An 11,308-nucleotide genomic window follows, 5' to 3' on the forward strand; every position below is an offset into this window, starting at 1 on the left:
GTCCCCTGGAAACAAGAGTAAATATATTAAATCATTTTGCTTATCTAATAAAAGCATCTTGATTTTAACATAAAAATTTTATATTAAAATTCAGGAGATTTTAATATAAAAATAGTAATGTAACACATTGTGGATTTCATGATGCCATGGAAGAATGTTTTTGTCTAAATGGTTCCATAAAGAACCTTAAACTTCTAAAGAACCTTTCTGAGTTCTTTGTGGCAAAAGAAGGTTCTTCAGATTATAAGAAGGTACGAAATGGACGGTTCTTTGATTGAAAAATAGTTTTTCTATGACATCGCTGTGAAGATCCTTTTGAAGCACATTTATTTTTAATAGTGAATTATTCGGTCAGCTCAAGAATCATTTATGTCATTTTATATTAATTTAAATAGCGAGATAAGTTTAATGTCTATTCAGTCATTGTTCAGCTGATCGAGGTTGATCTGTGAATTACAAAGTAATAAGTAATGCAGTGCTTTTTAGAGAAATAATTAGCACAGTATCTAATTACACTGGCATAATTAGTAGCTAGTAAGTCATTTCTTTCTTCAAGAGTAAGTTACCTAATACTGGAGATGATGCATCTCACACACTAAAAATAGACCGTGTTTCACAGGAACCCTGATCATTCTCTTTTCTTCCCTTTCTGTTTTATGGACTGACGACCGGATGTGCATGTTAATATTAATATGAATGTATTTTCAAATTAATTTCTGTATCATTATAGTCGAATAATGCAAAAACACAAACGGCATTAGATATCTCCTATATGTGTTTAAACGTCTTCTTGTCGGTCTTCTCAGCTGAAGGTGTACGAGGATGATTTCAGGAAGGAGCGCTCAGACAAACGCATTCTCCAGAGACTGCTGATGAAAAAATCTCCAGCCGAGAAAGACCCGGTTCTGGTGCATCGCTGCAACAACGAGCAGGACCGGCCTCGGTCAGACAGGAGAAAGGCCAGAGAAGGATACGTCTGTCCCAAACACTGTGAGCATCACGGTCAGCTGGACTTCCCCTGAGCCATCCATCACGTTAAACAAGCTACTTCGCATCCTTAAGAATTCAGTTTGCATCTTTATGTGATGTTCTTTCATTTGTGTGTTTGTACAATGACTGTGTGAAAACTGTGCACTTTGAGTATCGTCTCAATGTAAATAAATCTGGGCCACTTCACTGAAGGAAAACATGAAACTCAAACAATCCGTGTCAGATAGCAAACACGGCCAAGGCGAATCATTTGGTTTTGTTAATATGTCAGCTGACTTTATGGCAAAATATTAACTGACGTATTGCTGAAAAACACTTTAAGAAGGAAACGATTTAAGAAATTTGACAATAAGGAAGCCCACTGCTGTGGGAATTCCATATATTGAGCTCATTCGTAATGACTAACGAAAACTTGTTGCAATCTCATTCAGTGAAGTTGATCTCTGTATTTGCGCTTTCAATGTACATAACCCATGTTATATAGGTTAGGTTTTTAATGTGTTATTATAATGTATTAGAATTGTCCTAAGAATTATTTGTTTTTTATACTATATTGTTTAAATAAAACTAAATGACCTATGTTGATGTGTGTCATCCAAGTTCTTTGATTACGGTTTTTTACATTAAATAAACACTGACATATCATATTGAAGAAAGAAATTGGCAATAACAGCATTTTGGTTGTTTCATTATTTAATATTCATGATGATATTATTATTAATGGTTTTTGTTTTACTATTTAAATAAAAATGTGACTGCTAAACCAGTCACGAAGGGTTTATAGATAGATATAATATAGACTATAGATGCAGATAATGATTGTTGGCATAAAATGTAGAATTTTGACTTATACAGTGTATTGTTGGCTTTTGCTACAAATATATTTACTATGAAATAAATAGTATAATGTATAGTAAGTACCTATGGTTTGGGTTACTGTTCATATATATAATAAAAGATTTTGCTTTACTGTAATGCTGTAATGTCTCCAGCAGATGAACATGTAGGTCACAATCATTGTGAGAGAGAAAACAAAGGCAGCGTTCTTGAGTAAGTATTATCCTTTTACAGATGAACACAAAGAATCTTACTCACAAGAGGAAATGGTGTCCTAGAATTTCCAGCATCATTAGTTGACTAGCTCAACATATTGCAACATAGTTGGTATACAATACCTACACACCCAAACATGAATGACAGGGTGGTTATTTCCTTTCCCCCAAAACTCTAAACTAGTAAAGTGTGCCATGATGTCATTTTGGAGGAGGAGCCTAATTCACAGCTTATTGTATATAAACTCAGTTTGACAGTAAAGAGCAAGACATCTCAGGAAGACACAGCCTGAAGAGCAAAAGAACAGGTATTGGCTGAATTCCCTACGATTCAGTTTCCATACTTTCCTCTATAGATTTATCATTTTTTTATGCTGCTCTTTCAGACAGCTCCAACCGAGACCAGGTGCTATAGCATATCAACATCTTTCTGACTCAGGTGCGTTTTTTTCTTCTTCTTCTTGTTTTTCTCAGTCTGCACACACTCACTGAACTTTAGCAATGAAAATAAGTCTGCTAAACAGATGGTAAGTCATGAGTAAGCATTCTTGCTGCCAGCATTCACCAGACCAGCTAACTGAGGCTCACCTNACTTTGTAGACAGCTCCAACCGAGACCAGGTGCTATAGCAAATCAACATCTTTCTGACTCAGGTGCGTTTTTTTCTTCTTCTTCTTCTTGTTTTTCTCAGTCTGCACACACTCACTGAACTTTAGCAATGAAAATAAGTCAGCTAAACAGATTGTAAGTCATGAGTAAGCATTCTTGCTGCCAGCATTCACCAGACCAGCTAACTGAGGCTCACCTCCACCCTCGTTGCGTTTAGGAGTAGCATGTTCTTCCCTTTTAATTGCTCATGGACCATTGCCTCCAGTCACATTAGAGCGCTTTGTTCCTGCGTAAACAACCCAGAATAAATGTGTCATGAATAAGTGGGGTGGAGTAGAGCCAAAACAAGGAGGTTTTCAGAGGTCGAGAAGAGAAATGACTGAAGGTGGATGCAAAGTTTTGGTTCCCATCTTTCTGTCCCGGTTATAAAAACAGCTTTTCTGTCCCTGTGTAGTTTGCACAGCTGAGCTTGAGCCCTTGAGAAGTGAAGAAAGCAAGAGACGGCGTTCTTAGCACATCTCCACCAGACAAGCGGAGCTTTCACTGCATTTTTAGACATGAAGAGAGACGCAGCTGAGATTCAGGCCTTGTACGAGGAGCAGGGGTACATGTCGGCCATTCCCATCCTGAGCCCAGAAGAACTGCAGCAGGCCCGGGACGCCTTCGCTGAGCTGGAGAGAAAACATGGTGAGCTTCAGCCCTGTCCGCTTACAAAAACAAGGGTTTTTTGAACAAATAATCTTTCCATTGGTGTATGGTTTGTTAGGATAGGACAAAATGTGGCTGAAGATACAACAAAATGAGAAAATTGAGAAAAAAAGTTGTCCAGATTAAGTTCTTAGCAATGCATATTACTAATCAAAATTTAGGTTTTGATATATCTATGGTGGGAAATTTACAAAACATCTTCATTGAACATGATCTTTACTTAATATCCTATACATTTTTGGCATAAAAGAAAAATGGATAACATGGATATTGCTACAAATGCTACTCATGACTGATTTTGTGCTCCATGCTCACAATTTTTGTCAACATTTTCTTTATAAAGTTTACTGGTAGTCCGCTGTATTAAGAGTTTTTGGGTATAAAACATCACAGATTCTTTTATTTTGCTATCCTCACTCTCATACCTTTGGACTTGAATTAATGCAAGTATTCCTCAACAGGAGAAGATTACACCGCTTACAGCCTTCATAACATCCACAAGGATTGTAACTGGGTGATGGATCTCGCTAAGCACCCAAAGCTTCTAGAGGCGATCACAGCGGTTCTGGGCCCGGACGTCATCCTGCTGGACTCCAGATTCATTTGCAAATATCCAGTGCATAAAATGCAAGAAAGCAGCGGTGTCATCCAATCGAACAACACCTGTGAGAAGACCGACGGGATGCCATTTGTGGCCTGGCACCAGGATATGAAGTAAGCACAATTCCACAGAAGAGAATTTAATACAATATTATGGGTTTCTGTTGGCTTAGATATCCATTCCCAGAATTCAGTAATCATCTTATGTTGGTTTCCAGGTACTGGGGTTTTGATGGAGGTCCAGTTCTGTCTGTCTGGCTCGCTCTGGATGACTCTCTTGAGGACAACGGAGCACTGCAGGTTATTCCAGGTCTGACCGCTGTCTCTGTTTGCATGCAGGATGGATAGTGTCGCTCTGTCTGGTTTGTAACACGTCTAAACTTATTCCCCAACAGGAAGCCACCACTCTGGTCTTCTGCCTCATTATCAGTCCAAACGAGCTGGCAACATGCTGAGCGTCAATCAGGAGATCCCAGAGGAGCTAGTGGAGACCGAGAAGGCCATCTTATGCCCTCTTCAAGCTGGTCAGATGTCTGTAAGTATGCATACTTGTCATGATATTTCTATACAGTGTCTGATTAAATAACACTACCGATCCAGACAAGCTTATATCTGAGTTTAATTCAAGTTTGCTTCTGGATTTAGATCCATGATGGACTTCTGGTTCATGCCAGTGATCCTAACATATCTAATAGAAGGCGCTGTGGCTATGTGATCCGATATGTCCCTACATGCACTTATCCAATCCAGGTAAACATCTCTTACAGCTAACATAGACATATTCACAGAAATATAGCTGGAAAAAGTATGAGTATAAATATGTGTGTGTTTTTCTGACAGGACCCTGAGCGTCCCAGGACTTTTCCTGCCACGGTGCTGGTCAGCGGTGTTGACAAATACAACCATTTCTCCAACAAAACCTCCAAACTGTGACCGGCCTATACTGACCTCTTTATTTAAAACATGGGTGCTTTGGCTTTACAAACTAATTAAACTCAAACAATCTGTGAATGTCAAATGAAAGTGCTTTGAGCTTTTCTACAGTTTTTTCTTATTAGTTAAGTGCTTGATACAATTTGAAAGTTTATATTTATATTTATGTGTTTTAATTTACAGTTTGGGTATGTATCTTTAAGGCTTTTCAGGAAATTATGTGTTTTAGCATTCTGAAATGTATGTGTCCTTTAACTGTCACTTTCTCAATATAGAACTGATCTGAAATATTTAATAAACTGTTTAAAATCACCTCTGGATGTTACGTCATTTGCCTATGATTCCAACAAACAGAGAAAAGACAGACCAACAGCATCAACATATAATGCAATCCACCAAGATATTGCAGCCAGGTTCAGTGCAATATGGGTTAAGACATGCTTTCCAGGGCATTAAGTCCCAAAGACTACTATACTCACTACTGCAAACCTTTCATTTAAATCCTCTCCTCCCATAATTGTTGAAAGGGCCTACAAACGCATACACAATAATATCACACGTGAAAAACAACTGTCCATGCTTTTTCAGATGAGTTTTTTCACTGTATGTCTTTTTACAGTAGTCAAAAGAGTGTTTCCACCAACATAAGCTGTTAGGAAATCTGGTCTTGAAACCTCTATATATCACACATAGACACTGGACATTCCAGATCTGATTTCTCGATTATGGCTCAAGTCCGCCAAAAAAGGCTGGTCATCCGTGTAAGACAAATGCAAGAGATGGGAGATTTCAATAGGAGCTTAGCCCACAGGAAGGAATTAAAAGGCTAATCACCAAGTTTGGTCCTGGAGGGCCGGCGTCCTGCAGAGTTTAGCTTCAACATTGATCAAACACACCTAAAGCAGCTAATCAAGGTCTTAAAATGTAAACTCGGAGGCAGGTATGTCGAGGCAATTTGGTGCTAAACTCTGCAAGGACACCGTTGCTCCAGAATCAAGTTTGATGACCCCTGGGATGAGCTTATCTTTGCTGAGGAGCATGTTGCGTGGAGAGACACACTTTACATGTTACCTCTGGGAGATATTATCAGGAGACATGGTGTTAGCTTTCACTGCTAGGCTGATGATACTCAGCTCTATATTTCAGTGCAGCCTGGTGATACACAACAAACTGAGAATCAAAAGCATGCATAGTCGATATAAAAAAACTAGATGATGAGTAACGTCTTAATGCTAAATTCCAAAAAATGGAAGTGCTAATTATTGGACCCAAAAACCCCCGCATGTAATAATCTAGAACACTGTTTAAAACTCGATGGCTGCTCTGTTAATAGTTTTCTGTTAAAATGTAATAATCTAGAACACTGTTTAAAACTCGATGGCTGCTCTGTTAATAGTTTTCTGTTAAATCTAGTTTAAAGACGCATCTTTTTAACCTAGCCTACACATAACACTAGTACACTTTTATTATTCAAATCCATTAAAGGATTGCTAGGCTGCATTAATTAAATCAGCCGAAACTGGGAACACTCCCCATAACACATAATGTACTTGTCACATCGTGAAAAAAGAATGGCATCTGTGCTAATATTAGTCTGTTTCTTTCTTATTCTGTTTCTCATTCCGTATCCAGATCGGATGGTGGATCAGCACCCAGAGATGATGATCATCTGAGACCAGGACACCTAGATGAGCCATTTCAGGATATAAATGGTTACTAGTTTCATGCTTAAATGTACCACATTTTCCAAACATGCTAGAAAGTACTTATGTGCAATATGTTAAGTTTAAGCGCAATACTTTTTTTAGACAAATTGAAATGGTCTTTGATTGAAATGGTATGGATAAATGACATTGAAGCTGAGCACAAGAAAAGAGATCTCTTAATATTTCTTTTTTTTTTTTACATTGTTTTGCAAATGTGTTATTTATTGCCACTTTTTATGTTAAATTAAATATTTATTAAAATCAAGTACACTTTTCGGGTTTGTCTCAATGAAGTCAGTGTTAAATAAAAGTTTAAATAATACTTACATACCATAAAATACTACTTAACCATGTCTATAATGATATAAACATCACACAGTAACGCATGAATGAAGACGTTTTTGGACAGATGTTTAAAGTCAGTTCAGTTTTATTTATAATAGACTACCACAAAAACACAAACACTGACAGTATGTCTGCCCTGTTTTACTGAAAATGAAATGGTCTCGCTTTTTTTGCCTGGGTCAACATCATTATTCATTTATAAATAAATACACATATATGTATGTAATAATATTCAGACAGCGAAAAGTCAAAGTCAGGCGAGTTTGAGAACTTCTTTGACCATGACACCCAGCCCATCGAAGATCTCGTGGATGGGAGCGTTGCACATGAAGGCACTCGTGGTCACCAGTTTGTTCTTGGAGTCGACGTGCACCTCACCCACGTTCTTGTTCAGGTGTTTACAGCCCAGTTCAGACATGGTTTTAGCCACTTGAGCGTACGGCCACCTGCGAGAGCAAGAAAGACAACACTGAGTCCAGAACCAAAGCACCTCTCAAGCTTTACCATCCCCAGAGCCCAGTTTTCCTGACTCACTTCTCACACTCGGAGTCGTGGCCCACGGTCAGCTCACACCCGGGGATAGCTTTGGCTGCCAGCACAGGAGAGATGCAGCACATGCCCATGGGTTTCTTGGCCTGATGGAAAGCTTTAATGACCTTCTCAACCTCAGGTTTGATGGAGTACTCCTTGCCTTTGGTGGCCCAGTCGCTCAGGTTTTTAGCCACTCCGAATCCACCTGTACGGCACATTAAGACTTCATTTAATATTAACGAGGTCGTGAAGCAAGAAAAAAACATTTCCTTGATCGTTTGATGTATGTGATGTCATTATATATTTCTGAACTCAGCACTTCCTTGCTTGCCCATAAACAGCTTTTACTGGCACGGTCGGTTACATAAAAACTAGACTGGACTAGTCTTACAAGATAGTTGTTCTTTTTTTCTTGTTTCCTTGAAGGCAGTCTGGCTACGTTTATTATGGTTAACTTATTACATAATTGAGATTTATTACATCAGAACATTATCAGAGAGGAAAATCCCTGGATTAAAAATAGGATTGTGATGAAAGGTTCCTGTTAGTAACAGACATAAGTATATCATGAACCCTATATATTTCTTGGAAGCTGTAATAATATAAATGAAGTACAAAAAAAAGGTTCATGTTTGTACCCATGCTAGCCAGTTACACAAGTAACTTAAAACAGCGGAGGGTAAGGAATGGCCTTTTATTTCTAAACGATGACAGTTTTTCAGTTTTTACATATCCTTGACGCAGGGGGCGTGTCTTTTGATTACCTGGAATTATGAGCGCATCAAAGGCGCCGACCTGCAGCTCGGCCAGGTCTGTGACGTCACCGCGGGCGATGCGCGCGCTCTCCTGCAGCACGTTCCTGGTGTCCGTCACGGGCTTTCCTTCACAGTGGTTCACCACGTGCATCATCTCGACGTCGGGCGCAAACATCTGGACCTGCGAAGCACAGGCGGCTGAGTTTCGCTTTCGCTTTCCTTTCACGCGTTCTGCTTGTGTCTGGGGGGTTTAAAGGAAGCCCGGATGTTACCTTGGCCCCCGCTCGGCTGAGGTGCACCATCACAGCAGACGCCTCGTGAACCTCAGTGCCGTCGTACACTCCGCAGCCGGACAGAATCACCGCCACGCGCTTCGCCATGCCTGCTGCGCGAACACACACACACACACACACACAGAGAGAGAGAGAGATGCACTATTAAGACCGGGTGTCTTTGACTGCACGTATTCAATCGAACAATAAGTGACTCTTCTTGGCACTGAGAAAAGATACCGCAAGTAAGCAACAGATGGCAGAATTAAATATTTACATATCCCTCGCACCCTAGAGATCTTGCCCAGGTAACAAGAGATCAGTTTCCACGGAGTCACAGTAAACACGCAGGGAACAGAAACTGCATTCAGGGAACAGGCTATTACTTATGAAATGGTGATTTGCATTCTGAAGCAGCATTAAAGAACAACTTATCAGCTTTAATACAGAAAATAGCATACTGATAAAATAACACAAGATGTTTCTATGTTTAACAACCTTAATGTTTGTGTTAAATCTAGTCGTTTAAAGCAGTGCAGCAGCCTACCTCGTTCAGAGAGTGGAGCTGAGTGGAGTTGAGCAGTCAAGTGTGTGTCTTTCTGGGTGTTTCTGTCACACACACACTTGAGTGCTGGCTTATATTGGGCCGGGACAGTACCTCCCATGGAGGCGTGTTCCTGGAAGGAAAATGAGGCTATTGTGTCTGGTTTCCTGTACAGACTGTGCTTAGTCATACCTGGTTCACCTGTGTTTATATTGGTGGCATATTAACCACACTGTAAGAGGGCAACTGTGAAATAGATGATATATAAAGATCAAAATAAAGGTGCTTCAGGAAGTTCTTTGTAGTGATGCCACAGAATACATATTTTTGGTTCTACAAAGAACCAGTCAAAGGTTCCTCAAAGAACCATCTCTTTCTTACCTTTCTATAATTTGAAGAACCTTCTTTCGCCAACAAATAAGCAAATACGGTTCTTCAGATGTTAAAGGAGCTTTATGGAACCATTTAGACATAAAGATTGTTCTATGTCATCGTGAAGCACCTTTATTTTTAAGCTTTAGTACACTTACAAATGCAGCAGCAGCTTTTTCAGTATTATTTATTTATTCATTAATTCTGTATAAAGTCCATTCCTCTCAGGTATACCCAGGTGTCTTCATAGAGCATTTCACATTAATTATGAATATGGCAACCACAAAGTTTCATGATTGTCTTATCTTCATTTTGAGCTCTATATTTATTGTTTCATTAATTCATTAGAAATACATGTATAACGATCAATTTAATGTTACTCTAAAATGTAAAATATTTTTCTGCTATAAAAAAGTCAGCATTCATTCAAAATGTTTATATCATTTTACGTCATTTATATTTTTTAAAAAAGTAGGCTAAAATTGCTTCTATTATAGCCTAATCGCTTTAAAGTTTGAATGAATACAGGCTATCAGATTTAAAATGTTTTGTATTAGAAGAAGAAATGTAGTGATTCTTCAGCAGTAAGTATAAAGGACTAAGGAAACTCCAGGGTAAAAGGAAATAAAGGGCTTTTGAAAGCGCGTGTCTGACGTCACGTCGCATGACGTCACGGCGCGCTGTATAAAGCCGCGCGCGCGAGAGAAGAGCGCGTCTGACGGAGGATGGCGGAGTCTGAATCACTGCACTTGTCCATCGGAGTCCTGGGCATTGCTGGGGGTAGGTGGAAGAAAACAGACGAAGAACACGTTACTATTTATTTGTGATTAACTCGAATGTTAACTAAATAAAAAAAAGTTTTCGACTTAAAAATGTTTGCATTACGAATATTATATACGCTTATTGTTTACGGATTACTTATTATTTCCCTAACGCCTGTACAGGGCAAAACTAACGTGTGTACTACTTAAACTACACCGCTGATCTGAAAACAGATATAATAGTCGATTGATTCTGTTTATCACTGGTAATCTTTTTTTTACTAACGCTGGTAACGCTTATAGGCTATAATAATAATAATAATAATAATAATGGAATGTTTTGTGAACAGGTTCTTTGTTGCTTCTGGTGAACAACTACGCGAGCTCTCCAGACACAGCTCTGATCACAAACACAGCTTTAGGAGTTCTGCTCCTCATATTCGCTGCTCTGCTGGCTTACTCAGGTGTGTGTCACAGAAATACAAATCACATTCACAGATCGAATTATAATAAAAAAAAATCACTCAACACAATTTGAGAAAATTAATATTTTTTATTGTTATTTTTCAAGTTTGTTTCAAGTCTTTTTGTTGTCTTAATATAATGGAGAAATAAAAAAAATGTAGAATAGAAGGTGAAAGAAAGTATTTGTACACTGACAACGTGGCACCATGACACATTTAAAATATTGCTGTTCNTTTTTTTTTACACCTTTAAACTCTTTCTGTGTAGCCTAACTTTGAATACTTTCTTTTAAAACGCATCCTTTTTAAAACTTCCTCCCTTTTCCTTCATTCTCCATCTCACTGTCCTTTTATCCAGGTGTTCAACGCAGCAAATCCCACAATGTACTCTTTGGTAGTCTGTGTCTGACAGTGTCAGCCCTTTGGTGCGGTTCAGGTTTAGTGCACATACTCGCGGGCGAAAACATAATAAAGGGCAGCACAGCGCTGAGAGATGCCATGGTGCCAGGCCTCGCAGCTTTCACTCTGGCGTTGCTTGTCATCTGCATCGCTGCTGTCTTATGTCATGAGGTCGTGCTCTCGTTCATCGCCCTGAGCATATGTTTAGCGTGCGCCCATCAGATCGCGGGTCTTGCGGACTCGGCCTTCGGACAGGCAGCCACCGCC

At 39.2% G+C, this 11,308-nt stretch overlaps 4 protein-coding genes across 7 annotated transcripts in view; 3 read left to right on the plus strand and 1 right to left on the minus strand.

The window, feature by feature from the left end:
• The window catches only part of LOC122357281 (trichohyalin-like), a 5,619-nt gene extending 4,049 nt beyond the window's left edge, over positions 1-1,570 (plus strand). The window contains exon 6 of the mRNA XM_043256595.1: positions 807-1,570. Within this exon, the coding sequence (XP_043112530.1) occupies positions 807-1,022 (216 nt within the window). The 3' untranslated portion in view covers positions 1,023-1,570. The remainder of the gene's footprint in view (positions 1-806) is intronic.
• A 713-nt stretch (positions 1,571-2,283) lies between these two features.
• Positions 2,284-5,204, plus strand: LOC122357279 (probable alpha-ketoglutarate-dependent hypophosphite dioxygenase). Of its 2 annotated transcripts, none has more exons than XM_043256592.1 (8): positions 2,284-2,350; positions 2,643-2,695; positions 3,106-3,338; positions 3,821-4,073; positions 4,178-4,269; positions 4,355-4,494; positions 4,605-4,709; positions 4,800-5,204. In XM_043256592.1, the coding sequence occupies exons 3-8, from the start codon at positions 3,209-3,211 to the stop codon at positions 4,890-4,892; spliced, it is 813 nt and encodes a 270-aa protein (XP_043112527.1). In that variant the 5' UTR covers positions 2,284-2,350; positions 2,643-2,695; positions 3,106-3,208; the 3' UTR covers positions 4,893-5,204. The 2 variants fall into 2 exon arrangements, with proteins under 2 accessions (XP_043112527.1, XP_043112528.1); XM_043256593.1 differs by lacking the exon at positions 2,643-2,695 and adding an exon at positions 2,429-2,481 and having other exon boundaries at positions 2,292-2,350.
• A 1,792-nt stretch (positions 5,205-6,996) lies between these two features.
• Positions 6,997-9,129, minus strand: LOC122357214 (glutamine amidotransferase-like class 1 domain-containing protein 3A, mitochondrial). 3 transcript variants are annotated; one of them, XM_043256510.1, is made up of 6 exons: positions 9,049-9,099; positions 8,792-8,862; positions 8,502-8,611; positions 8,239-8,410; positions 7,478-7,679; positions 6,997-7,389 (listed from the first exon to the last, which is right to left on the minus strand). In XM_043256510.1, exons 3-6 carry the CDS (start codon positions 8,607-8,609, stop codon positions 7,197-7,199), a joined length of 675 nt encoding a protein of 224 aa, XP_043112445.1. In that variant the 5' UTR covers positions 8,610-8,611; positions 8,792-8,862; positions 9,049-9,099; the 3' UTR covers positions 6,997-7,196. The 3 variants fall into 3 exon arrangements, with proteins under 3 accessions (XP_043112445.1, XP_043112442.1, XP_043112444.1); XM_043256507.1 differs by lacking the exon at positions 8,792-8,862 and having other exon boundaries at positions 8,502-8,614; positions 9,049-9,129; XM_043256509.1 differs by lacking the exon at positions 8,792-8,862 and having other exon boundaries at positions 9,049-9,124.
• A 997-nt stretch (positions 9,130-10,126) lies between these two features.
• Positions 10,127-11,308, plus strand: part of LOC122358126 — a 4,874-nt gene continuing 3,692 nt past the window's right edge. Inside the window, 3 exon segments of the mRNA XM_043257909.1 lie at positions 10,127-10,197; positions 10,529-10,642; positions 11,001-11,307. Of these exon segments, the coding sequence (XP_043113844.1) occupies positions 10,143-10,197; positions 10,529-10,642; positions 11,001-11,307 (476 nt within the window). The 5' untranslated portion in view covers positions 10,127-10,142.

This window comes from Puntigrus tetrazona, chromosome 14 (assembly GCF_018831695.1).
Source record: "Puntigrus tetrazona isolate hp1 chromosome 14, ASM1883169v1, whole genome shotgun sequence".
NCBI classification, from domain to species: domain Eukaryota; kingdom Metazoa; phylum Chordata; class Actinopteri; order Cypriniformes; family Cyprinidae; genus Puntigrus; species Puntigrus tetrazona.

What these genes read in the sequence shown, in the direction of transcription:
- LOC122357214 (XM_043256507.1), bottom strand. Translation starts at nt 8,609, where the DNA reads ATGGCGAAGCGCGTGGCGGTGATTCTGTCCGGCTGCGGAGTGTACGAC. An exon ending in TCAGCCGAGCGGGGGCCAAG is followed by an intron (nt 8,411 to 8,501) that starts GTAACATCCGGG and finishes TGTGCTTCGCAG; the next exon opens with GTCCAGATGTTTGCGCCCGA. An exon ending in TGATGCGCTCATAATTCCAG is followed by an intron (nt 7,680 to 8,238) that starts GTAATCAAAAGA and finishes TGTGCCGTACAG; the next exon opens with GTGGATTCGGAGTGGCTAAA.
- LOC122357279 (XM_043256592.1), top strand. Translation starts at nt 3,209, where the DNA reads ATGAAGAGAGACGCAGCTGAGATTCAGGCCTTGTACGAGGAGCAGGGG. An exon ending in TTCAAGCTGGTCAGATGTCT is followed by an intron (nt 4,495 to 4,604) that starts GTAAGTATGCAT and finishes TTCTGGATTTAG; the next exon opens with ATCCATGATGGACTTCTGGT. An exon ending in CATGCACTTATCCAATCCAG is followed by an intron (nt 4,710 to 4,799) that starts GTAAACATCTCT and finishes TTTTTCTGACAG; the next exon opens with GACCCTGAGCGTCCCAGGAC.